The 25190-nt window shown below is 51.6% G+C and overlaps 3 protein-coding genes and 1 long non-coding RNA gene across 4 annotated transcripts; 3 read left to right on the forward strand and 1 right to left on the reverse strand.

Moving 5' to 3' along the window:
• The first annotated feature begins 1031 nt into the window (after positions 1 to 1031).
• LOC122379128 lies at positions 1032 to 25190 on the forward strand. Its single transcript, XM_043361074.1, has 11 exons — positions 1032 to 1071; positions 10624 to 10809; positions 11131 to 11235; positions 11534 to 12089; positions 19968 to 20110; positions 21459 to 21613; positions 21956 to 22130; positions 22430 to 22572; positions 22984 to 23100; positions 23408 to 23600; positions 24054 to 25190. Exons 2-11 carry the CDS (start codon positions 10633 to 10635, stop codon positions 24519 to 24521), a joined length of 2232 nt encoding a protein of 743 aa, XP_043217009.1. The 5' UTR covers positions 1032 to 1071; positions 10624 to 10632; the 3' UTR covers positions 24522 to 25190.
• Positions 1847 to 2486, forward strand: LOC122379131. The gene is made up of 2 exons (XR_006256131.1): positions 1847 to 2114; positions 2430 to 2486. It is a non-coding gene; the product is annotated as an uncharacterized LOC122379131 (long non-coding RNA).
• Positions 2950 to 9675, forward strand: LOC122379127. Its single transcript, XM_043361073.1, has 2 exons — positions 2950 to 9303; positions 9619 to 9675. Exon 1 carries the CDS (start codon positions 2996 to 2998, stop codon positions 8756 to 8758), a length of 5763 nt encoding a protein of 1920 aa, XP_043217008.1. The 5' UTR covers positions 2950 to 2995; the 3' UTR covers positions 8759 to 9303; positions 9619 to 9675.
• Positions 12965 to 16744, reverse strand: LOC122379129 (CLIP domain-containing serine protease 14D-like). The gene is made up of 7 exons (XM_043361075.1): positions 16589 to 16744; positions 16117 to 16331; positions 15584 to 15834; positions 15049 to 15227; positions 14541 to 14633; positions 13934 to 14151; positions 12965 to 13643 (listed from the first exon to the last, which is right to left on the reverse strand). The coding sequence occupies exons 1-7, from the start codon at positions 16659 to 16661 to the stop codon at positions 13458 to 13460; spliced, it is 1215 nt and encodes a 404-aa protein (XP_043217010.1). The 5' UTR covers positions 16662 to 16744; the 3' UTR covers positions 12965 to 13457.

The following is a 25190-nucleotide window of genomic DNA, read 5'->3' on the forward strand; positions in this document are numbered from 1 at the left end:
TTCTCACAGATCAGGATCAATATAAGGTTTTATTGAAGAAAAAACAAGCAAAAAGCGATACTGTAACTTTTTAACCATTTTTTTACGTTTGAAATGATTCAAAAATTAATTTTTGATGACGTCATATTCTACTTAAGAAAAATCATACAAAGATAGCGCACTTGATTCATTTATTGCGCGTGGCCTTTAATCCGCCGCATCGCGCGCGCGCCCGTTCGGATTGAGTCGGACCAAGAGCAGGGTTACCGCTGCTAGGGAAATTTCCCTTTTCTATGGAAATCAGCGAAGATCTAGGGATATATGGATTTCACTCGAAATCTAGGGAAATACCACCAACCCCAAAAATTGTTGTTTTTGCCTGCTTCTGCGTTGTTCCATTTCGGGAGCGGCTAATTTTTTCATCAAAGTTTTTGTTTTGGCGCAATTTTTACAATGTGGCTAGCGCATATCACTCCCATTCGGTCAAACTGACGGTGCAAAATAATGCATCGATTCGTCTCTTACGCCAGCACTACCGCTACCCATACAGCAGTTTCCCGCGTCCTGCAACACACCACAATTTGCGATATATCACGCAATTATATTATACCACATACAGTAATGAGTAATTTGCTATATGCCAGCAATTTCATCAGAATCTCTTACGTTAACGTAACAGAATGTAGTTAATTGCTGTTTTAGGACGCAGCGACTATAACCATAAGCGGCGGAACGGGGAAGGCACCGGGGCACCGTGCCCCTTTGATTTTGGCATTTTAACATTAGCCCTATGGGCGTTGCATGGCAAGATGGGACCAAAAGTCGTCAGTGACCCCCCCCCCCCTTAATTGAAGGTGTTCCGCCGCTACTGACTATAACACGAATGGTTAAAATGAGGAAAGTACATCAAATTCCATGAAAATAACCGCATCTAGGGAAATTATTCTTAAAAAAGGGAAATTTTCGTGAGAATCTGGGGAAACCAGCGAGACGCCAGCGGTCGCTGACCAAGAGTCGGACGAAGGGTAGGTATATCCGGATATTTTGGTAGGATTTTTTATTTTGATTCCAAGTCCGGAGCCCAAAATCACGGTGGGACTTTGATGTTTGTTTTATAAGTTTTTTTTTTCATTAAATCCAGCCTATAAAGCTTCATCACTCTAATTCAAATTTGGATGAGAAGGGCTTCTATGATATTTGATAAGGCTCGTACCAGCAAAAACAGGTACCCAGGTAGTTACCTGCTTAGGTTGTTCGAGACCTGAATCAGAATCCAACATTGAAATTTGATGTTTTTTTAATTTGATGCTTGAGCCCAGATTGGAAAACATCCATACCCTATGCCGGATGCCTGTGAGACCCTCTTGCGCTGAATTTTGGCGCAAGTGCTTTTGCACTCAAATTTCTGCATGATGTGTGCCGAAAATTGGATGCCTTTTTGTGCTGAAATCAAGCCACTTTTATATAAAGCACATGTTTGCATCTACTGAGCAAGGCTATATCAACCAGAGTGTTCCTGGAGCCTTGGATGCTCTCCCATGTTTGAGAGTCGAAACTCGAAACAAGTTTTTATTTCTACGGAAAACCAATATCTCAATATTATTATGCTAGAGCGCTGTAGCGGTGTGCCGTAAAACAAGACCGGAGCCGAAAGTTCCGCGGCCACAAAAATCTACGCTAAAATCGGCGGAGCAGTGTGTTCGGGACTGGCGGGAGCCAGCGATGGCCGGGCAGCGGAGCAGCACGTACTCCGGCACATCAGCCTCTTTTGGCACACGGCGCAAAGCGCCGCGAGGCGCGAGGCACCGCTTGTCTGGGCAATGCTGGCACGCCGCGGAGTGGAGACAGCCGATTTTCGGTGCATGTTACCGCCGAGAGGGGGAATTGAAGGAATAGGAGGTGCCAGTTCAGTTTATTGCTTAGGGCATGCGAATGTGCAACACTTACCTGTGCATGTCTGCCTGCGGAATTTGCACTGCATGGGATGTTGGGACGTTTGCTTTGTGTTGCAATCGTGGCTGCCGGGTTTGCTCACACATGTTTTGCCTTCTCTTACAGTGCAAACGTGCTAAAGTAATTGTTCATTGATGACAGGCGTATTGTGGACCATTGAACTCCTTCATCTTGCAAACGAAGTACGTATCCATACGTTTATGTGTTAAATGTCTGCGGTCAACTGTGGCTACGCTATGGAGTCATTTGTTTTCTAATGAGCTGGCCACTACTTTGAATTGACACTGATCACAACAGAATGTTCAGCAGACGCCAGACAGTACAAAATGTGAATGATTGCTTGTGAATAATGCACTGTCAAACAAATCGCTAGAATGCTTGCTCGATTGTCTTGTCCGCATAGCTTCTTGCGCAGGGCTGTCGTGCATGAATCGTGCATGAGCACTGCATGAGCTTCATGTGACTGACGGTGCGTGATCTGTGCGTGTTTGTTGCAGCTTTTACGTGACAAATGAATGGACTACTGCTGCAATACATCACTGGGGCAATCCTAACTGTCCTTCTCTATTGATGGTAGTTGACGAAACGCGGTTACAGTAAAAGTTCGTTTGCTGCTTCCTTTTCCAGTCACTCAATGAACACAAGCTGAACAAGCTTACCTTCTGTCCAATGTAATGTCCCATCCTTGTCATTGGTATCACTGAAGAGGAGAATTGAAGACAAGATGGATCAACAGAAGGTTCAAGTGCAAGAGAAGAAGACAACTGTATGTGAAAGGTCACGACCAACAAGAGGAAAGAAGATGACTGAAGCTGGCAGAGAATACCAATGTGGTATCAAGACACAGGCATATAACAGATACTGCAAGGAGCTTAACAAGCTGGCAGTGCGCATACTGACTGAAGATGGCATGGAAATAGCAGACGATATCAGTCAGGAACTTCTGGACAAATGGATGCTTTGCCATCAGGAGTTCCTACAGATTGAACAGGAACTCCGAGAACTGCTGGATCCTGAAGACAGACTCCAACATGACAAGAAACATGGCCAGCAACTGGAAGAAATGAAAGTGATTCTTGGTCTTCTAAGACAACAAGATCCAAGAGGGCTTCTCTGCCGCCCGTATTCAAGTGCTGCACCTGGTGCAGTTGGAGGACAGGGTGTGACGCAAGAGACGCCTCAAACCGACCTCAGGATTGAACGCGATGATGACAACAAAAGCGCTGCATCTCGAAAGAGCACTGCAAGCTCGTTTCGTGCTAAGCTGCTCGAAACCCGCCTTCAGGATGAGCGTCAGCGAGCTGAAGCGGAAGCGAAGATGGCTGCTCTCCAGAGTAGGAGGAAACTGGACCAAATGAGACAGGAACTCGAATGGAAAGAAGAAGAGCTGCGGCTGAAGACACAAATTGAAGTCAGTGCAGCACAGAGGGAAGCTGCAAACCGGATTGCAGAGGAAGAAGAAGAGATGTTTGTTATGGAAACAGGAGCAAGACCTCGCATGTGTGTCGAACATCAGCAAGCTCCTGCTGCTATGCATGAAGCCGCAACACTGAGAAACTATCAAGAAACTGAAGGTCCAACCATCGACACAGCTGGCCTCGGTATCAGTCGCTCAACAAGAGTTCCGTTGGACGCAGTCGGTGATCCGCAAGGAAACGCTGAGATGACATCTCAAGAACAACTGCTGACGGGTCTGTCAACGCTGTTGTCAGCTCAGAACAAAAGAAGTGATCTCCCTAAGCTGGAGCCAGACGTTTTCAAGGGCAACGTTGAAGACTTTCCGCTTTGGTTAAAGTCGTTTGAGTCCTTCATTGAAAGCAAGACCGAGTCTCCAGTTGAACGGCTGAACTACATGTCTCGTTACACGGCCGGAGAAGCGAGGAGTGCGATACACGGACTGCTGTGCCTCAGGACCAACGACGCGTATGACCGAGCGAAGGCACGCCTCATCGAGCGATATGGGAACAGCTTCATTACCGTCACAAGCTACAAGAAAAGACTGAGGGACTGGCCTGTGATCAAACCGGGCGACACCAAGGCCCTGCAACAGCTGGCTGACTTTCTAGATGGGTGTTCTGCTACTGCTGATGTCGTGCCAGGCATGAGAACGCTAGGCGAAGCAGAAGAGAATGCAATGATCTTGAAGAAGCTGCCGAGGTACATCGTCGATAAGTGGAAAAGGATCGTGGACAAGAAAATCTACGAGCCAGAGCCTGGCCAAGAACCGTGTTACCCATCGTTCGATGAATTTGTCACATTTCTTGCAAGAGAAGCAAGAATCGCCTCGGGCCCCGTGGCGATGCTGGCGACCCAGGAAGAGACGCGGAGCCAGCGTCGCCCGCAAACACAACCCGCTAATGGTAGAGTCAGGACCTTCCTGTCATCAGCAGGCGCCCCCAGGCCGGCAACTGAACTACGTAGCGGACACACTGGAGGCTCACTGGATCCGACGCCTATCAAGTGCTTGTTGTGTCCAGGACGACACATCACTGGACTTTGTGATGTCTTCAGATCTAGCTCGTTAGATGAACGTCACGAGCTGGTAAAGAGATATCGTCTCTGTCGCGGTTGTCTTCGAGCTGGCCATCGCTGGCGTGAATGTAGGCGCAAGGAGACCTGTGACAGATGCGGCAAACGACACCCGACCCTGCTGCACGACGAACGACTGGCCTCCGTGCACAGGGAGACACAAGAGAAGAGATCGGTCCACGATGGATCTACTCAGACTGCAACGTCACTGCAGGTGACAGCCGAACGAGGGACGACACCCTGCTCACATTCGATGATCGTACCCGTCAGGATCTGGCACAGACTTCATCCGGAGTTGAACCTGGTGACGTATGCAGTTTTGGATTCACAGTCGGACGCGTGCTTCCTGAAGAGCAGCGTTCGGGACTCTCTGCAAGCTGACGGTGAACCGATACAGTTGGAGCTAAGCACGATGGCCGGCAAGTCAAGGCTGGAGTCACTGGCTGTAAAGGACCTGGTCATCGAATCCCTGAGCACAGGCACCGAGATTGAACTACCAACCACGTACACACGGGATGACATTCTTCTTGATCGACAGCTGATCCCAAGGAAGTCAACAGTTCAGGCTTGGGAGCATCTCACAGAAGTGGCATCGAGCCTACCGAGGTACTATGAAGAGGCTGACATCGGTCTGCTGTTGGGGTTGAACTGTGGTGCAGCCATCAAGCCTCTGCAAACAGTCACAGGTGGAGACAACGAACCCTGGGCAGTTCGCACTGAACTGGGGTGGTCTGTTGTGGGCACGGTCGAGACACCGACGACGCCCTCTTCAGGCTGCTACCTCGTCAACGTGGGTAGTGACGTCACTATCAGGCGACACTTTGCCTTCAGGATGCAAGTGAGAGAAGTTACTCCAGAACAAGTATCACATCTCTTCGATAGTGACTTCAAGGAGGTCTCAAAGGGTGCCAAGATGTCACAAGAGGACATGAGGTTCGAGACGTTGATGAAAGAGCAGATGGTGCAGGGAGAAGATGGACACTTCGTAGCACCGCTGCCGCTGAAAGACCCGGACTCTCAGTTCCCGAACAACCGGATCATGGCAGAGCAGCGTCTTGCTTCCCTCAGGAGACGCTTGCTATCGCAGCCGCGCTTGAAAGAAGAGTATCAAGCATACATGCAGGATATGCTCGATAAAGGCTACGCTGAAGCTGTTCCGGATGACGAGCGATGCCGTGACGACGGGAAGGTATGGTATGTCGCTCACCACGGAGTGTACAGTCAAACCAAACAGAAGCTGCGCGTAGTGTTTGATTGCAGTGGAGAATTCCAGGGATGTTCCCTGAACAACCAGCTCATGCAAGGGCCCGATGTGTCCAACAACCTGTGCGGCATCCTGACTCGGTTTCGAAAGGAGCGCATCGGTATCACATGTGACGTGAAGGGCATGTTCAACCAAGTCAGGGTAGCCCCCGAAGACAGAGACCTGATAAGGTTTCTATGGTGGGAGAACGGCGACATGCGGCGAGAGCCATCCGAGTACCGGATGACGACACATCTGTTCGGCGCTTCATCTTCGCCGGCGTGCGCCATGAGTGCCCTGAACAAGACAGCCGACCAGTACGAAGAAGTGTTTGGATCTGACGCGGCAGACTTCATCAGAAGAGATTTCTATGTGGATGATGGTCTGACGTCGACTACCGAAGAGAAGTCAAGTGTGCAGCTGGTCAAGGACACGATCAGCATGTGCTCGAGTGGAGGTTTTGAGCTGCATAAGTTCACATCCAACTGTCCCGAGGTGGTGGCAAGTGTTCCCGAGAGCCGGCGTGCAAAGTCCTTGGAGCACGTGGACATCTCTGAAAGGACTGTCATTGAACACGCACTCGGCATGAAATGGAATCTTCAAGAAGACTCGTTCCACATAAATACGGACATCTCAGTGAAGCCGACAACCAGGAGAGGAATCCTCTCCATGGTCAGCTCCCTGTATGACCCACTCGGCTGGGTGGCCCCATTCACACTTCTAGGAAAGAACATTGTGAAGCAACTGTGCTGTGACGGGCGTGACTGGGATGAGCCTGTTCCGGACCACGTCGAGCCCCCGTGGGAGGAATGGAAGACGGACCTGAAGCAGATCGCAGACATCTCTATTCCAAGAAGGTACGCCTTCTCTGAGCACAGCCTGGCGGACTGCAGATGTGAACTGCACCACTTCTCGGACGCAAGCCTAGATGGATATGGAGCATGCAGTTACTTGCGTATCATAGATCAAGATGGATCAGTTACAACGTCACTGGTCATGAGCAAGAGTCGTGTCACACCGAAGAAGTCAGTGACAATCCCAAGACTGGAGCTGGCTGCAGCTGTGGTAGCAGTGAGGACAAGTGTCTTCCTGCGAAGTGAGCTCTGTCTGCCAAACCTCACCGAACACTTCTGGACAGATAGTTTGGCCGTGTTGGGTTACGTTCAAAACGAAAGCAAACGGTTCCACGTCTACGTGGCTAACAGAGTGCAAGAGATCAGACAGTTCTCGTCAGCCCGACAGTGGAGGTATGTCCAGTCAGCGGACAACCCTGCCGACCTAGTCTCACGCGGGATGCGGGCCGACAGTCTCAAGACGAGCACCCTATGGTGGGAGGGCCCCTCCTTCCTGAAACAGCCCGGAAGTCTTCCGGGTGGTGAAATCATTGTCGAGGTGCCCGCAGATGATCGGGAAGTCAAGGCGGCGGCATTCCAAAGCGGAACTAGTACAGGACAGCTGCCGAAGTCGTATGGTACGATGTCTTCAAGACTGTCGTACTTCTCGAGCTGGTATCGGGCGAAGAGATCAGTGGCCCTTTGTCTTCGCTACAGAACGCTCCTCTTGGAGAGGATCAGGTCCAAGAGTGGCGGCAAGTCGGAGAAATGTTCACCGAGTGGACCGAGAAGAGAATCAGATCCAGTCAGTGTGAAGGAGATGCAAGAGGCCGAGAAAGTCATCCTGAGAGCAGTACAGGAAGAGTGTTTTGTGAAGGAAATGAAAACTGACGCAACGAAGATGACTTCTGGAGTGACAGCAGACGGTACCAGCTCCCTGAAGCGGTTGAATCCGTTCGTTGCGGACGATGGACTGCTGCGCGCTGGGGGACGTCTCAGGAGGAGTAGTCTGCCCTTTGAAGTCATCCATCCAGTGATCTTGCCGAAGGAAGGTCAAGTCACGAAGCTGATTGTCTACAATGCTCACGAAGAACTGCACCACGCAGGACGTGAATCGACTCTCAGTGAGATCCGGCACCGTGGATATTGGATACTCCATGGAAGGTCAGTGGTCTCGAAGTGCATTTTGGGGTGCATCCAGTGCCGAAGGATCAGAGGAAGTCCTTGTGGCCAGAAGATGGCGGATTTGCCAACTGAGCGAACGGAAATGTCGGAGCCTTTCGAGTTCTGTGGCGTGGACGCGTTTGGCCCGTTCTTCGTACGAGAGAAGCGCAGTGAAGTAAAGAGATGGGGTCTGATGTTTACCTGTTTCGCTTCCCGAGCTGCTCACCTGGAAGTGATCAGTTCTCTGACCGCTGACTCATTCATCAACGCATATCGTCGTTTTATCTGCAGGAGAGGTCCCATCAGGCGTATATACTGCGACAATGGAACTAACTTCATTGGTGGGAAGAACCTGTTGGAGAGCGCTCTGAAAGAAGAGGATCACAAGCGAATCGCTCAGACACTCAGTAAAGACAACTGCGACTGGGTGGAGTTCGCATTCAATGTGCCATATGCGAGCCATATGGGAGGCGTTTGGGAACGCCAAATCCGAACGGCGAGAACGGCGCTGACCAGTCTGCTGAGCGCTAATGGTCAACAGCTCGACGACGAACTTCTGCAAACTCTTTTCGCCGAGGCTGAAGCCATCATCAACAGCAGGCCCTTGACCTACTGTAGCATGTCCAGTAGTGATACTGTGGAGCCATTGACACCTCTCCAACTCCTCACCCTAAAATCAAAGGTCGTCCTTCCTGCCCCTGGGATGTTCTGCTCCGCGGACCTGTATGGGCGACGACGGTGGAGGAGAGTACAGCACCTCGCCACCGAATTCTGGACGCGGTGGCGACGCGAGTTCCTGCCGTCTCTGCAGGAGAGGCGGAAATGGCAGCGGCCAGAACACAACCTGCAGGAGGACGACGTTGTCATCATGGTTGATGACAGCCAACCGCGAGGCGCCTGGCCACTAGGCCTGGTTGTGGCGACGTACCCGGCTACGGACGGACTTGTGCGAAGGGTGCGAGTGCGTGTAAACGGTCAGGAGTATGACCGCCCCGTGCACCGTCTCATTTCTCTCATGAGACGTGGGCAGTGTGATTCCCAGTCGGGGAGTCAGTGAGTCGAGCAGCGGGGCTGGAGATTTCAGCTCGCGATCTTCGACGGAGCTGGAACAGAGTGGTTCGTCGAATCGGCCGTTGCGGTTTTTGCGCGGACTTTGGGCGAGTGCTGAGACAACGCGGCCAGTGATTGCGGCACCCGGCGGAGCGGCTGCAAAGAACTCAGCTGTGATGGGGTGTTTGCGGAAGTTATCTTTAAGTTTGTTAAGTGCGCCTCTGTGCATCCGGGATTTGTTCTCAGGATCATAAAATCCTCACCGGATTTTGGGGAGCCATGTTACCGCCGAGAGGGGGAATTGAAGGAATAGGAGGTGCCAGTTCAGTTTATTGCTTAGGGCATGCGAATGTGCAACACTTACCTGTGCATGTCTGCCTGCGGAATTTGCACTGCATGGGATGTTGGGACGTTTGCTTTGTGTTGCAATCGTGGCTGCCGGGTTTGCTCACACATGTTTTGCCTTCTCTTACAGTGCAAACGTGCTAAAGTAATTGTTCATTGATGACAGGCGTATTGTGGACCATTGAACTCCTTCATCTTGCAAACGAAGTACGTATCCATACGTTTATGTGTTAAATGTCTGCGGTCAACTGTGGCTACGCTATGGAGTCATTTGTTTTCTAATGAGCTGGCCACTACTTTGAATTGACACTGATCACAACAGAATGTTCAGCAGACGCCAGACAGTACAAAATGTGAATGATTGCTTGTGAATAATGCACTGTCAAACAAATCGCTAGAATGCTTGCTCGATTGTCTTGTCCGCATAGCTTCTTGCGCAGGGCTGTCGTGCATGAATCGTGCATGAGCACTGCATGAGCTTCATGTGACTGACGGTGCGTGATCTGTGCGTGTTTGTTGCAGCTTTTACGTGACAAATGAATGGACTACTGCTGCAATACATCACTGGGGCAATCCTAACTGTCCTTCTCTATTGATGGTAGTTGACGAAACGCGGTTACAGTGCACATACTGGAGCGAGCGGCCCCAGAGGTCCGCCCTCATCTGGTGCTTTGGGCCGTTTCAAAGCACGGCGTCCTTTCGGTCCTCTCCGGGGATATGGAGCGGTGGCGTGCTCCTGAGGAGTGGCTTGAATAATGACTCTGACCAGTTGTCGCGCCATTGATGCGAGGCCGCATAATTAATCGCCATGGTCAGCAAGCGGGCGTTTGAGGGCAGGGCGGCCGCTTGTTTTGCCAGGTCGTCCGCGCCCTCTTTCCCCTCGATACCGCAGTGGGCAGGAACTCACTGCAGTATTACTTCATGACGACCGGCGATGTTCAACGAGGTCTTCCATACCTGTTTCCACGCCGAGGGTTGAGGCCTCACCTGGCGGCTGCTCCTCCGATGAGTAGACTCATGGCGGCTCGTCAGTTCGAGCAGTGACGACCGGGGCGGGGACGTCTCCTCATCCCAAAACCCAAGGGGAATCTACTGCTAGATTGACTAGTGTGCCAACTTAATTCGGTGGCCGTCTTATGCGAAAAATTATGTGGCCGCCCTGCGCCGAAAAATTCAGCCGCCGCCATGCGCTGAATTCGGCGCACGTGAAGTTACGCCGGTCGTGCGCTGAAATTTTCAGCGCAATCCCGCCACTACGCCGGACATATTCGGCATAACGTGTATTTTTCCAGGCTGGGCTGGAGCTGTTGTGTAGGTACCTAGGAATAGAAATAGCTATCCTTTGCAACATTATCATCATATTTTTATTAATAAGCAAACTATATAGCCCATTTGAGAGGTCTGGTTGCCCATGCACTAGGATGGTTTGCGGCAGTGATAAAGAGTTTAACTGGCCAATCACTTAGTATTAACCCAAATCAAAATGAAACGATGAGTGTTTAAAGGTGTTCTCTTTCCTGTTTTCAGACCTCAACTATGTCACCACTGTGTTACCTAGTTGAGGATGAGAGTATCAGTGAAGCTGCTGTGGAACACATTCTGTCAACGGAGGCAGGAGAATTGCAGCACAGTGGAGAGCAGCCCCTGCTCCAGTTCAGGTTCTCCACATGTCCCACCAGCAGTTTTCCGACGGTCATGGAGAGAGCTCTGCAGGTGGGTACTGGATAATTTTGCTGTGGCCCAGTTTATCACACTGATGCTGACACATCAGCACTTATACCTGAAGCATCATACAGCTGAGATTTAGAATGAGCTCCAGGAAGGAATCCTGGCTGTCTTCATTTTGACATGGCATTGACATGGCAAGTACTGGCAGACATCAAAATAACATTGCAAAGCCATTGGGTGGCATTTAAAAGCATACTTTTTACGGGGTTTCTCGTATGGTTTTGTGAATAGGCATCTAGTTTTCAGAATGGTGATGTTGATTGTAATCCTGCAATTTCTGCCATCTGATGCAACCTCTTTTTACAGATTTGCCGTCAGCACGGATCGTTTGCTAAGTGGAATGTGCTCCATATTAGTGAGGCAGACTCGCTCAGGACAATACAGCTCTGCATCGGCGAACGGATGAAGCAGGTCGGTCTCCAACGTCCCGTGCGCACCTACAGCTACCACATATATAAAAAAGCGTCTTTTGGGTGCAGTGAGATTCTTCAGAATGTGGCAAACGTTTCATAAATGTTGAGCATATTGCGATTCTCTGGCACCCCCAGCTGCATGAGTGTCTGAGTGTAAGTTTAAGGTCACCTTGTGTTGACAGTTTCTTGAGTTAATCGTAGAGTGACCTCGTCGGGCACGGCATTGTCCATTTTTGCGACATGTGTCGTCGTATGAGCTGTGGATCCTCACCATTACCACCCCGTTCTCCTCTCAGGAGTGCGGCGAGTTCTGCGCCCAGGCCAGCGACGTGCTGGCCGTCCACCAGCGGCTCAACAACAACGCCATCTACGACGGCTCCGACTCGGCCGAGCCCTCCGGCGGCGACCCCGACTCGGCCGAGCCCTCCGGCGGCGACCCCGACTCGGCCGCCTACGCGCGCTACCTGGCCGCCAGTCACCTGGTGGACGGACCGGCGGTGGTGCGCGCGTTGCGCCGACTCCGCGCCGCGGCGGACGGTGTGCCCGACTGGCAGCGGCCGGCGGTGGTGCTCGGCCGTCCGCCCAGCCTGCTGGAGCGCGCCCTGGCCGCCCTGCTGACTGGTGAGGAGCCGGTGGCCGTCCGGCCGGTGACGGGAGGGGAGGAATCGACAGCCGGGCCGGAGGAGGAGGGTGGAGAGAGCCGAGAGCCGGCGGAGGGGGAGCCGAGCGCAGCCGGGCGGACTGGGCAGCTGGAGCTGGTGCGGACCGTGTGGCACTGTGTGGACGTGCAGCCGGCGCGGCAGGAGCAGGAGCCGGCCTCGGCTACCGACGGCCACGTCAGGAACATGATCGGTGAGTACCGACAGCCACTGAGCTAGTGCGGCTCGCTCACTGTTTGCTGGCTATTCGGCTTAACATGTTTAATTGATTATTAGAAACCAGTAAAACGCCTTTTGGGGGCGACAAATGTGCGAGCGAGAGTCTCGTATTGCGAGGGATTCTTTAAACTGACTTGTGCACGGCACCCTACCCAACCGGTCTCTATCGGTATGCCAAATTTTTGTGCAATCGGCCCAGCCGTTCTCGAGATCTGATAGCTGCACCCTGCACGTGCGGACGTGCAAACTGAATCCCAACTGACTTTTGCACGGCACCTTACTAATCGGTCCCTAACCGTGTACCAAATTTAGGCGCAATCGGTTCAGCCGTTCTCGAGATCTGGAAGCGACCCCTGCACGTGCGCGCGTGCAGCAGCACCCCAACCGTGACACATGGGAATGTATTACCTGGTGGATGCCTACCTACTTGCCAAGTTACAGCGCAATCGGCCCAGTAATTACCGATATATTGCAGTTGCTACAAAACTGATACCTTGTAATGAAGTTTAAAATGAGCCCGACCCTTTCGCTTCCTTGTTCGATCTGCTTGTCACAGAGCTCCCTACTTCGTTTCCTTAAATGGTCCTATAATTTCCATTAGCCTGTGGGATATGACGTATATGTATGCTTGACGTACTGTGTGCCTAAGCCGCCGATGACCACTGTAGTCCGGGCGCCCAAAAACCCCCTGTGTGTCTAAGCGCCGTCCGAGCCGGAGCGGGTGCAGTCCCCGGCAATGCAGTCACGTTTCCACCGAAAATCCATCGATTCCGCAGCTCTGGTTTGGACAATGTACCGTGAAGTGGTCAACAGCGTTTTTTTTTTTTTTTTTTTTTACAACGCAAACACTAGACTATCAAACGAACTATATTACACACCTTTTCATTTTCCACGTGGCACGTGCATAAGGGGCCACCCACATGCATGGGAAATAGTCCAACACATGGTCGAAGGAATGAAGCTACCCTAAAAAAAAAAACATTACCGCAAGTAAACCGGTCTAGTGGTTGCGGAGACATAGGTTTCGCAAAAGCGTCCGCACGGCTGGCCGGCCGGCCGCTCATGCTCAGGAATTTCTGCTACTCTGCGTAAGACTTCGCTTGCTCGTAATCAACCGTCGTCTGAAACAACACTTATTTCTTGACAATAAGTAACAGGCCAGCCTCTGTCTTTCTTACACTCTCTCTTTCACCTCTACTGGCCCCTTCATTCTTTCATTCACCATTATTCAAACTCACTTAAACTTATAGTCTTCTTCTCTCAGAGTCTTCAGTCAATTTCCTAATATCAAGCTTTCCTTCACGATCTGCCCCCTCTCCCTCCCTTCGCTCCGCTCCGCCCCCTACCGGCCGCCGTGCGCAGCCATCGTCTCCTGTATCCAGTCGATGTACGAGTCCACGCGGGTGTACACCCCCGGCAGCAGCGGGCTGCCGCAGCCGATGGCGAACGAGACCACGCCCACAGCAGTGAGACGCACCACCCCCTGCGGCAGCTTCTCGTAGCTCATCAGCGGTCCGCCGCTGTCACCCTGAAACCAGCGAACGGGGGCGGTCAGGGGCGAGGTGTTGCGTCTACCAGCAGTGCAAGACACTCGTAGTGATGAACGGAGGAAAGGATATCCACAAGCGCCAAACAGTGTGAATAAATCCACAGTAATTTATCACTTTGACCCCAAATTGCCATGTTCCCCTAAGGTGTTGCATCAATCTTTCACAAATAACATTATGATGGCAGTGCATCTGTAGTTAAATGGCGTGGATTACGGTACCATAAGCCACCCGCAGCTAATCCATCTCCCCAACCGGCCGGTATTCGCACCTTGCATGTATCGACGCCTCCCTGGCAGTCTAGGCTGTCGTCTCCGGGCTGGCAGCCGGACAGCACGTGTCCCCTGGCGGTCACATTGCCCGTGGCACACAGGTGCTGCTCCGGGTCCACGTGGTGGTTGCGCGACCTCAGGTAGTTGCTCTGACACGTGCGGACGTCGGTGATGTTCAGCTCCGCGTAGTGCATCACGTTGGTGCCGTCCCTTCCACCTGTGGAGAGATGTGCGCAACTGGTAGCGGCAAACAGACAATTCTGGCGCACAAACGACGAGCTATTCCTCAGTCGGTATAAGTGAATAATGCCTTTTTGGTTTAATGATTGGTAAGTGAACATTTTTTTATGAATTAGTACCTATTAGTGCGCGGGCTTATAGTTCTGGATGCATCTAACACTAACAAGTTGAACGTTTATGTGCATTGCGCAGGCGGAAGGTGGTTATGTCTATTTACGCCTCATACAAACGCGAGGCCTACAGCGATTTTTATGCATGCTTTCCTTTATTTGCTATGACAAATTGGTTCAGGGTGAAGCTCAGGTATGTTGAAATCATTTGTAATCCTTGCTGAGCAGTGAGCTCGATACCGTCCTATAAACCCACCATGTTCGGTCAGGCCCCATCCGGCGATCACCGTCTTTCCCGATGGCTGAACCTCCGACTTCTTGGTGGGCAAACAGATGGGCCGGACAATATCTGTAACGGAGTAGTCAGACGTGAAAAAGGAGCAGTCGGTCTGAAATTTTATGTAGATGCAAGGCTGGAAATTAAAGAAACCCCATGACTCAAATGTTTTGACCAAGTGATTGACCGATGGATTAATTTGATGATCGGTGATTTAATATCGACTAGTAAATACCTAAAAGTAGTCATTGGTGTTATATGCGCTATTTCTGACCAAATCCATCCCTGTTTAGGGAAATGCATTGCTTATTATCAAGTACAAATTGTAATCAAGCTCAAGTCACGCTGTGTCTGCAGAATTGAAAATGTTTCACTATTATTGATGACTGATGTCTTCGTACCTTTTCCATTTTTCTTAAGCACCAAACACCTAATGCAGCAATGAACCATGAAAGACGAAAGGGCGTCACAAAAGCCCGCCGCTCACCGGAGTACTCGATGTCGCTCCTGAGCTTGACGAGCGCCACGTCGTTGTTGAGGCCGCGGAAGGTGCGGCGGTAGCCCGGGTGCCGGATCAGCCGCTCCACCTCTATGTCCTGAGGCGGGTGCGCCACGTCGTCGTCGGTGGTCGTGTACAAGTTGAGGTCGCCGATACGAGCCCCCACCCTGAAACGGTGACACCAGACGCCGTTTAGACAGAGACGGTGACGAGGTTTGGAGGTCGTGTGTCCGGGGATAATATTTGAACAAAAAGGGGAATGATGGTGGATGTGCGAAAAAGGAACTGCGTAGAGGAGCAAAGAGGAGGCATGCTGGAGCCTGGAGAGAAGGAGAGGAGAGGAGTTGTGAAAGGAGCATGCCATTTGATGAGGATGCGGCAGGCAAGTTTAGGAAGACAGCTGATAATGGACTGCATAAACTGAACTAATAAAACGTTCCCCTTCCCACCCAGCCTACTGTTCCAAGCCCAGCCTACCCCTCCCCAACTCACCCCCAACTCACCCCCCCCCCCCCGAACTCACGGTCCTCCGGGGATGTTGACACAGTGTGCCGCGGTGAGCAGCCACCTCCTGCCGATCACTGCCGCGCCGCACTGGAACATCTTGCGCAGGTCGTACCTCAGGGCCACCATCCAGGGGAACGTGCCGACCGCCTGCACCGGCTCCCCGCCCACCACGCGCGGCGGCTGGTACTTGGTCGTGATGCCGCATGTGTCCGCAGTGGGGGACGGCGCGGCAGTGGGAGGGGGAGGGGCCACCCCGTCCGGACAGCACTGGGGGTGAACGGGAGGGGGGGTCAGACGCGGGGAGAGGGACGTGAGAGTCCAGAGAGACATAAAATTCATAGATGTTGGTAATGTCGCCTTTCACTAATTAGTGTCTCGTTTCATAAAAAATTTACTCTTCGTCAATTTCACCATATTTGGTATAAATATGAACGCATAAATTCCATCTTAACTCATTGTTTGGAACATGCATAAAAGACTGCGTTACCACAACATGCCACAAGTGAGCAGTCCACACATCCCTATCGAAAACGTTGGCAGATCTCTTACCAGCAAGGTCTGTGACCTGGCCTTGCCGCACACCAGCTGTTTTAGGAGCTGGATGTTGCCGCTCCTGAGATGGCCCATCAGCGAGGGACAATCCTGGATCCTTTTGCAGAGGCCCGGCGCCCCAGCCGGCATGGAGCAGTGTGCTCCCAGGGCAGAGTGCGGCGGGCCTAGTCCTCGGGGCGGCTGCCGAGGCGTCTGCGGTCCGCCGAAAACGACTGCCAGAGACCGGGCAAAATTCAGATAGAGAGGGAGCATAATTGTTTCGTACTTCATTAAAATTGAATCGCTATTTAGATAACATAAGCAGACAAAAGCCGAAATGATTATATTCGTTCTTACATGCACGCGAAAGTCAAACTGATGTTTACGTTTTTTGCTGCAAGCGTATCTCATTACTCAAATCATTAAGCATCGATAAATAGGTAAATTGAGACTGTTTAGAAATAGCGCCCAGTCGAGCAGAGGCACTCACTGTTGGCTCGTGTGCCGGCTGCAGCACACAGTAGCACGGCGAGACACGCCACCAGCCTCCGTGCAGTCGTCATCCCGTCCCTGTACCGTCTCACGTCTGGCGCCCTGTAATAGCACTATCAGACTGCCTTCCGCTGCTCGCTGGAGCGACTGTGTGAGGTGGCCGCCGCCCCGGCCGACGTATATAGCCGCCCCCGCCCCCGCCCAGCCGTGACGCTCTGCTAGCGAGCGGTGGGTGATTCACGTCACAGACAGAGAGGCTCGGATACACGCCCCACGTAACCGAGTGCGTCCACACTCCACAGTGCAGGGGTACGCAGGTAGCCATCAGAGAAAATAGCCGATACACGGACAACGATACCCATCGCGCGCCGTGGCGCAAGGCGTTTTTACTCCCCTTATTTTCGGAAATACCAATCTCAAGCTTCTTTTATTCGCCTTATGATCCACCTGCTTCGCATATGTTGAGAAAATTTGCCTATTGCCTATTGAAAGGTTAATGCCTATTGAATACTGAAACGTGATATTGTATTCGTAATTGCATATACTGCTGCAAGCAGCCTTTCTTGATAGCCTGCAAACGGACTTTTTGTGATCAACCTCGCCAGCTGGACTGGATACTGAAGTCAACATTGTAGGAACGTATGGTTTTGATTGACCTGACCTTGATCGGAGCGTTGACCAAGATTCCGAAAAGTTTTGAGCTATCAAGATTTGGTTGTAAGAGCATTAAATCACCGTTTTCTCCATCTCTTTACGACCATCGTTCGGAGGTGAACCAGCCTGCCCTCTCTCACAACGGCGTATTCCACTGAATACTCCGGCCTCCGGGGGCGGGGGGCGGGTCGAGCTATGGAAGTCCGCCGGACGTATAGGCGCACATGACACAAATTCTTGCCATCCATTTTCTCATGTAACTGAACCATAACGAATCGTGGAATTAGTAGTTATCACCAGGACACCCCAGGCCGTATCGTTCCCTCGAAACACATACCGTGAATTCACCCATCATCTCCCTTCCTGTTCCTTTTCAGACCGCCGCGGTACCTAGAAACTGACCCCTTCACTGCGCTGCAGAGCCCGGCCTGTCCAGACGGCCAAACTGCGCAGACAGATTTCGCGCTACCGGTACCGGCGCCGTCTACACATACACAGTACACAGACACACATACATACGTACGGCTGGAGCAGTAATAGCCGGCGGATGTGATATCAGCGCCGTGACGTCACACTTCCCCGGGGGGGGGGGGGAGGGAGTCGCCGGCGGCACCGAACTCAAAGGGGATGGATGACGTGTGTACGTGTTGCAGGGAGAGTAGGGCAAAGTGGACACCCTGACACTTCTTCGATGTGGACTCTTCATTTTTAAACTTTGGAATATTTTTTTCAATATGAATATGATCCTCGCTTAATTGCCTCTCACTTAAACTTCGTTTCATTTCTAAAGACGCTCGCATATAGGAGATATTGACACGACTTTAAATCTGTGCATCTTGTCCACTTTGCCTCAACCTCGGGGCAAAACGGACACTGGTAACCACTCGCCTCGATCTGAGAATCAGGATATAGTTGTCTCATGTACAAGGGTTTTTGATGGTAATGGGGCTTAAACGAGGATAGCTTCTCATTTTGTCATCTTTCCACCGATAAGCAATGCAAGGACGGTCATGGAAAACATTGAATAGCATTTTTGGGTAACCAAAAAGTGCCCGAGATGAACCCATGGCGATACATTTTAACATCAAATAACGTTTGCTGTACAGGTGGAAAGAGCTTATGGTGGATGCTGTCCTGAGTGTCCAATTTGCCCCGTCCACCTTTCCCCGTGCATACCGTCCGACACAAAGATCTTCCAGCTCAATTATTTGTGGGGTCAAACACACTAAAATTGACAGGAGACATGTACGACAAGTGGCAACAACGCAATGCATGAAAGAGGACGCGCAAATATATTTCGAAACCGTTATCGAATACAACAACACATAAAAAGGCGTGAGATTAGTTACTAACCTGAGAAGAAATGCCTTTCCGTGTGTCAAGGAAAATGGCAACGGTCCGGGATAATGATAAAACGCAGGCTATGCCTGAAATGTCCCCAGTGTCACTAAATCTATTTTAGCTATTTTCATACTTGCGGTAACATGTTAGAAAACACCCGACGGGGGATCGCCCGTCTCAGACATCCACTTCATATTTATCTGACCATGATCCACCTCCGGGCACCTCATGTTTGCGCAGCTCTGTTGGCCAACCGCGCTGTCTCCCCCTCCGAAAAATCCGAGCGATTACCCTGCCGCCGTGTTCCTGCAGAGAGCAGAAGAAGGGCAGTGCCGCCGTGGCGTTCCACCCGGAACGGTTGCAGAATCTGCACCACAAACTGCGGTTAGCTATAGCAAGGCGGTGACTCCCCGCGGCTTCACCGGGGGGTCAGGAAAATCCGCGGCCACATGGGCATACGTCATGTCTCTCGTCCGTCTGCCTGCCTGTCTGTCTGTCTGACTGCGCTCAGCCTTGTTTTCCGTCGGTCTGAGCAGCTGCCAGCTGTGGGGCAGGCCGCTGGAGTTCAGATACCCACACCTGCCAAAGGTGCCTCGGGCGGTCATTAATGCGGCCAGCAGCTCGTGACACGCGCCCGGGAAATCCCGCCACTAAACGTGCTCACATGGGGTCGTTGTGCTGACATAACGTCATCCTATAATACGTGACTCAGGGGAAAACAATGATGAGGACTGCAGTGCAGTAGCTGACGGAAAAGAGTATGGATGATGGAAAGGATTTACTGTGTTGAATGTGTGGTATGACATATTTGTAGCGAACACGCCAGGTGATAGGGTACCTATATTTGCTCTTCGGAGTATGGTGAAGCCGCTTACGTTAGTTGCTGGCGTCATTCAGATGAGTCACACCAGTGGGGGAAGTCGGGAAGAATACCTGTGATACATGCACCATCGTCCCACCCTGGGCTGTTGGTAACTGATTCGCTCATTTCTTTAGCATTCAAGGGAGCCGGCATAATATTTCTGTTGATCTTTTGTCTGAGGTTTCGGACGGCACCCATTATGCAAGTTGGTGAGCGGTTGATTAAGATTGTTGAGATAGTTGTTACCGTGATAAGTTCCTTAGGTTTTGAAGGGCTCTTTATTTCGAAGCATCGTAATTCTTTAATCAAATTATAAACTTGATTATAAACTTGATCTATTTGCCTGTATGGTGCAAAGGTAAGACATTGATATGTAACAGTAAGACGCCTTCTGGGGCGACAAACGAGCGAGCGACAGAGTGAGCCTTGCACGTGCGGAACTGCGTAGGGTGCTGGCCCGCTGTATCGCTGACCGTCTGCGCCGCAGCCCACCGATAACCCGTGTCCGCTGTACCGGCAGGCGCCATGTTCCGGCTGCTGATCAACTCTCGGGACGAGCTGGCCCTGGCGGCCGTCTGCCAGGCTCCGGGGCTCGAGCTGGCCGCGCCCGACTTCCTGGCCATCCGGCGCACGGCGCGACACAGGGCACTGCCCATGTATCAGGTACAGATGCCTCCACGGGCGTAGGAACGTCATGAAGTGGGTGGGCCAGCCTGTCAAGGGGCCTCCTTTTCCAGGGGGCGTATACAAGGTAAAAGTTAGAGACCTGTGGCAAAAGTTACAGACCCCTGAAAATAGGTGGCCCCCTGGAAAAGGAGACCCCTTGGCCCTTGACTGGGTGGCCCATCCACTTCATGACGTTCCTATGCCCGTGGATACCTCTCCAGTCCATGTATCATCGTCCTGTCCTTTTATCAGTAGAGCTCAACCAATGTATCAGATATCAACGTTCTGTCCATGTATCAGGCATCACAGCATCGGATATCAGCGACTTTCTAGGTATCACGTATCATAGTACCAGTATAACGCCTTTTGGGGCGACTAACGGAGCGAGCGAGGGGGTGAGTCTTGCACGTGCGAAATTTCGAGGGGGTACCTCCAACTGACTTGTGCACGGCACCCTACTGACCGGTTTCTAGCGATGTGCCAAATTTGAGCACAATCGGCCCAGCCGTTCTCGAGATCTGGAAGTGGCACCCTGCACGTGCGCACGTGCAAAATGGGTCCCAACTGACTTGTGCACGGCACCCTACTAACTGGTCCCTAATCGTGTACCAAATTTGAGCGCCATCGGTCCAGCCGTTCTCGAGATCTGGAAACGACCCCTGCACGTGCGCACGTGCAGCAGCACCCCAACTCTGGCACATGGATATGCAGTGCCTAGTGGGTGCCTATCTACATGCCAACTTTCAGCGCAATCGGCCAAGTAGTTACCGAGATATTGCAACAATTACAAAACTGACACCTCTTCGTTTTGCACGTGGCACGTGCATAAGGGGTCATCCACATGCATCGGGAATAGTCCAATACTTGGTAGAAGGAATGAAGCTACCCTACAAAATTTACCGCGTGTAAATCGGTCAAGTGGTTGCTGAGATATAAGCCTCGCAAAAGCGTCCGCACGGCCGGCCGGCCGGCCGGCCGCTCATACTCAGAAATTTCTGTTAATCTAAGGAAAGACTACGCTCGCTTCGCTCGCTCCGTAATCAAAGATCAGCGACTTCCCAGTTCCCGTGTATCAGGTATCATAGTATCAGATATTAGCGACTCCATGTAACAGGGGTCATAGTATCGGATTTCAGCGACTGTCTGTGCATCAGGTATCGCAGAGCTCGTCTATGCATAAGGTATCAGAGCCCTGCCCATGTACCAGGTATCAAATTCATCTATCTATAGGGTGGGACATGGGACGGCAGTGAGAGTGATAGATGTCGTTGCCAGGGGGAGGTGCTCACTGCGCCCGGAGAGGTATTATTCCTCTAACGTCTCGCCCCCCCCCCCTCCCCGTCAGACGGTGGTGTCTCACGTGCGTCGTGTGGAGCTGGGCGGCGCCAACTACCAGCCGCCGGCCGACTGTCCTCTGCACGGCTGCACACCGCCTCTGAAGGCGCTCGTGCGGCTCGTACACAAACTGCACGACCTGCTGGAGGAGGAGGCCGACCCGAGGTCAGGGCGGTCAGAGGGGAGGCGGGTCGGCGGGCGGACAGATAGACACATTGGTCGATCCCTGGATGAGGCGGGGACGCCTGGTTAAGCTCGTGTTTTGTGCTCTTTGCGCCTTATGCTGTTGAGCCTTATAAAGAAGACATCCGCTTGCTTGGTGCTCAATTGTAAAGACATGTGCATTATTGATTACGATTCGATTTCCATACAGCTGTGCCTCTAGCTACTGTTATTCCTCAACTGATTTTGAGCTGCTGAGTTTTCTGCTGTCACTCTGCTGGTACTCTTTACCGCCCCCCACCACTGACCCTGAACTCCTCCCCTCCGTCTCTCCGTCCCCGGCAGTAAGTGCTGCCAGCGTCTGCTCTCCGCCATGAAGGGCTGCGTGTCCCGCGGCGCGCGCCTGCGACAGTCGGCCGTGGACCGGGCGGCCGCTGAACTGAAGGAGCTGGTCGGACGGCTGGCCGCGGACGGCAGCGGCGAAACGGACACTGCAGTGGTCGGAGGACCGGCCGTGCAGGTCTGTGGGGGCACGGGCGAAGTGCTGGGCGGGTGGGCGGCGACTACGGACAGACCGAATTAGATAGCACGTATAGAATGTTCTTCCATGCATTATATCGGATATCCTGCATGCGTTATTTGTAAGATCTAATTGGTTAGTCTACACAACCATGGGCAATAACGTCTGAAGCATCATTTGCCAATTGGATTTTAAGCCCAGTTTCCAACAGGCGATCGGCAGCGATCACTCACCAATTGTGCTATCTGCCCGCCTCTCACAGTCTAACTCCCGTGTGTCCCCCCCCCCCCGTACCACAGCTGGTGCGCCGGCTGTGTGACCGTCTGTCGTGCGCCGCTCCCCCCGTCACCGACTACCTCAGCGTTCTGGAGGACGGTGTCACCAGTCCGGGTACCCCCGGCCGGCGGCCCGCCACACTGCCCTCAGTCGTGTCCCTCTTCAGGTCAGTGCTGCCCGTTTGGAGGCATGCTTAATGGGGTCAACAGCCATATATGTTTTTATTATAATGAGCTGATATTTTCCGGAGTGTCAATTTAACGATACAGCAATTAAGGGCAATGGATCGTAGCCATTGTGGAATTTTAACGTCCTTCCCCTGGACGCTGAACTGCTCGTTTGTTTTCGTTTTGTATTCATTCATTCATTCATTCATTCATTCATTCATTCATTCATTCATTCATTCATTCATTCATTCATTTGGTTAGGTATTATTTCAATGAAAGAATGAATGAATTCAGTAATTAACTACTTCATTCATGAATTAGTCCATGAATTACTTTATTTTTCATTCATTCATTTCATTCATCATTCATTCATTCATTCATTCATTCATTCATTCATCTCTCTGTGTCAGGACTCCGCCGGAGGTGGACGGGGAGGAGAGTAATGACGGCGTCGGCCTCTCGCTGGAGGAGCGACTCAGAAGGAAGGGCATCTCACGCACCGGCGAGACGCCCACCTCCACCAAACGGTAGGTTGGAGAGTTAAAAACCTCAAACGGTAAGGGCCATGTTCCATGGACCGTAGCTAATGGATTTAAGATAGCTTGCACATGAGCACCACATGAGCACCGCATCTCATACGCGAACTATATCAGTAATCAGACATTGCTGAACATTGTCGATCGCATTGTTTCTAATTTGAATCGGCATCAGGTCTCTCCCTGGTACTGATTTTGTAATAAATCTCTGTTCCACCAGTGAATGTGTCTTAAACTGGGCCTCCTGGTCCGCCGAATTGCTGATTCGCCTCTGACCTTGTTCCCCGCCCTGCCGCAGGTTCGGCGCCTCGCTGGGCTGGCTGCCTGCTGAGGACCGGCCGGCCGGGGGCGCCGGCTCGCCCCTGGAGCCCACCCCGCCCCTGGTGGCCGGGCCCACCCTGGTCTGCTCTCGGTCGGGCACCAAGTACGCCGAGGGAGAGGGGGTGCGCGCACTCCGGGAGCTGCAGGCCGCCGACCGGGCCAGGCAGAAGGTAACGCTGAGAACGGGCATAAGGGAGGGGACGGGGTCTGGGAGAACAGAGGGAGATGGGGTACCTCGTGGAAAGCATCGAGTCGGGGGACTAAAGCTGGTAGAATTGTTGTGTGCACTAAACTTACAGGCTGACAGGCAGGTCTCAAATCTCCCCGGATAGCGCGTTGTAATATGGATTGGGTAGCTGCTTTCGTCAGTTTATCATTAGAAGTAATTTTTCTTTCATACCAATTACAGATTGCGTTGCTAAAACATTTTTTTTCTGTGGCCTTAGGCTGTAATGCACAACTATTGTTTTATTCTCCTAAAAAATAATTTTTGAGAACACGTGAAAATCTGGCATGTTAAATCAAGCCGGGTTCCATAGAAAAGTTTTCCTTGTTACCGATTTCGAGACAAGCGTGAGGAACACGTGTTAATTTTGAATTTCCTGAAACTCCCGACGTTTCAGGAGAGTGAGATTATGTCTCCGAAGACCTCTAGGGCTCCGAAGAAGCCCAAACGTTCTCTGTTTGACCCGGCACAAAAAGCTAAGATCGGCGAACCGAAGACCAAGGCGAGTGACGTATCTAAGAAAAAGAGCGACACAACCAAAACAACTGCGAAGAAGAGGAAGACTGAAGCGGCCCAGGACCAAGAACACGTGTCTTCTCAGTCAGCGTCTGATCAGCCATTAGCAGCCAAAACGCTGATCCTTGAAGATGACGGTAAAAGTACCAAGCCAGTGACGAAGAAGCGGAAAACTGAGGCCGCGCTGGATCAGGAGAATGTCTCTGTTTCGTCTGACGTCAACAAGCCAAAGTCTCAGCACCCGGCCCCGGGACGCAAGGCGTCGGCTATAGCAGAGAAGAAGGCTAAGGGGAAGCAGATCAAACAGGTTCAGGGCCAGAAGAGCATTAGGGACTTCTTCAGGATATGATGCTATGTTTGCTCAGCGTTGGACGCGGAAAGTAGGGACCAAAGTTTGTACGATAGTGCTTAGTTAGGAATTGACATGTCAGATAAGTTTTATGTTGCTTGTAGCATAGGTCGTGTCTTGATTTAAGCGATGAATGGTCTGGTTTGTTCGTATCAACTGCCGATCCCGAACCATTTCGGCCTGAATATTGGGCTGTGCACAAAATCTGATCAATGATTGCTGATTATCATGCGTTTTACGAATGAATAGGACTCGTTGCAGTGCATGAGTATGTCGATTTGCACTATTGACTTGTGATTGCGTGCTTGATCGATGTCGATAAATTAATTTGAGCGTGAACTTCATTGAACCAACGATTGATGTTTTGAACTTTGCTGACAGCATTCATGAAATGGTGGAATGACATGCTTGCTCAACGAATTTTAGTATAGGTGCGGTGTTCCTAGGATATGGAGGTTATGGAACCTGCAGTGGTTGCTATTCGTCTGGCTTTTGCCAAGACTGTGGTTACAGCTGCATTTTCAGGTTTCATTTCAAGGCTAGCTGGCGGCTGGAGCCTGACATTTAGCTAGCTTTTGTGTAATTTGATGTTATATAGTGCTGCACACATTGATACGGCATCACCATCATCGCGCCTCGTTTTGGTAATAAACTGCATCGATATTTGTA

The sequence above is a fragment of the Amphibalanus amphitrite genome, unplaced genomic scaffold (genome assembly GCF_019059575.1).
Source record: "Amphibalanus amphitrite isolate SeventyFive unplaced genomic scaffold, NRLGWU_Aamphi_draft 000072F_arrow, whole genome shotgun sequence".
NCBI lineage: Eukaryota > Metazoa > Arthropoda > Thecostraca > Balanomorpha > Balanidae > Amphibalanus > Amphibalanus amphitrite.

Excerpts from the sequence above, each read along its gene's own strand:
- LOC122379127 (XM_043361073.1), top strand. The coding sequence starts at position 2,996 with ATGAAAGTGATTCTTGGTCTTCTAAGACAACAAGATCCAAGAGGGCTT.
- LOC122379128 (XM_043361074.1), top strand. The coding sequence starts at position 10,633 with ATGTCACCACTGTGTTACCTAGTTGAGGATGAGAGTATCAGTGAAGCT. Across the intron at positions 20,111-21,458 it reads GGGCACTGCCCATGTATCAG|ACGGTGGTGTCTCACGTGCG; the intron begins GTACAGATGCCT and ends CCTCCCCGTCAG. Across the intron at positions 22,573-22,983 it reads TCAGTCGTGTCCCTCTTCAG|GACTCCGCCGGAGGTGGACG; the intron begins GTCAGTGCTGCC and ends TCTCTGTGTCAG.
- LOC122379129 (XM_043361075.1), bottom strand. The coding sequence starts at position 16,661 with ATGACGACTGCACGGAGGCTGGTGGCGTGTCTCGCCGTGCTACTGTGT. Across the intron at positions 16,332-16,588 it reads AGCCGGCACACGAGCCAACA|TCGTTTTCGGCGGACCGCAG; the intron begins GTGAGTGCCTCT and ends GGTCTCTGGCAG. Across the intron at positions 15,228-15,583 it reads GTCAACATCCCCGGAGGACC|GGTGGGGGCTCGTATCGGCG; the intron begins GTGAGTTCGGGG and ends TCACCGTTTCAG.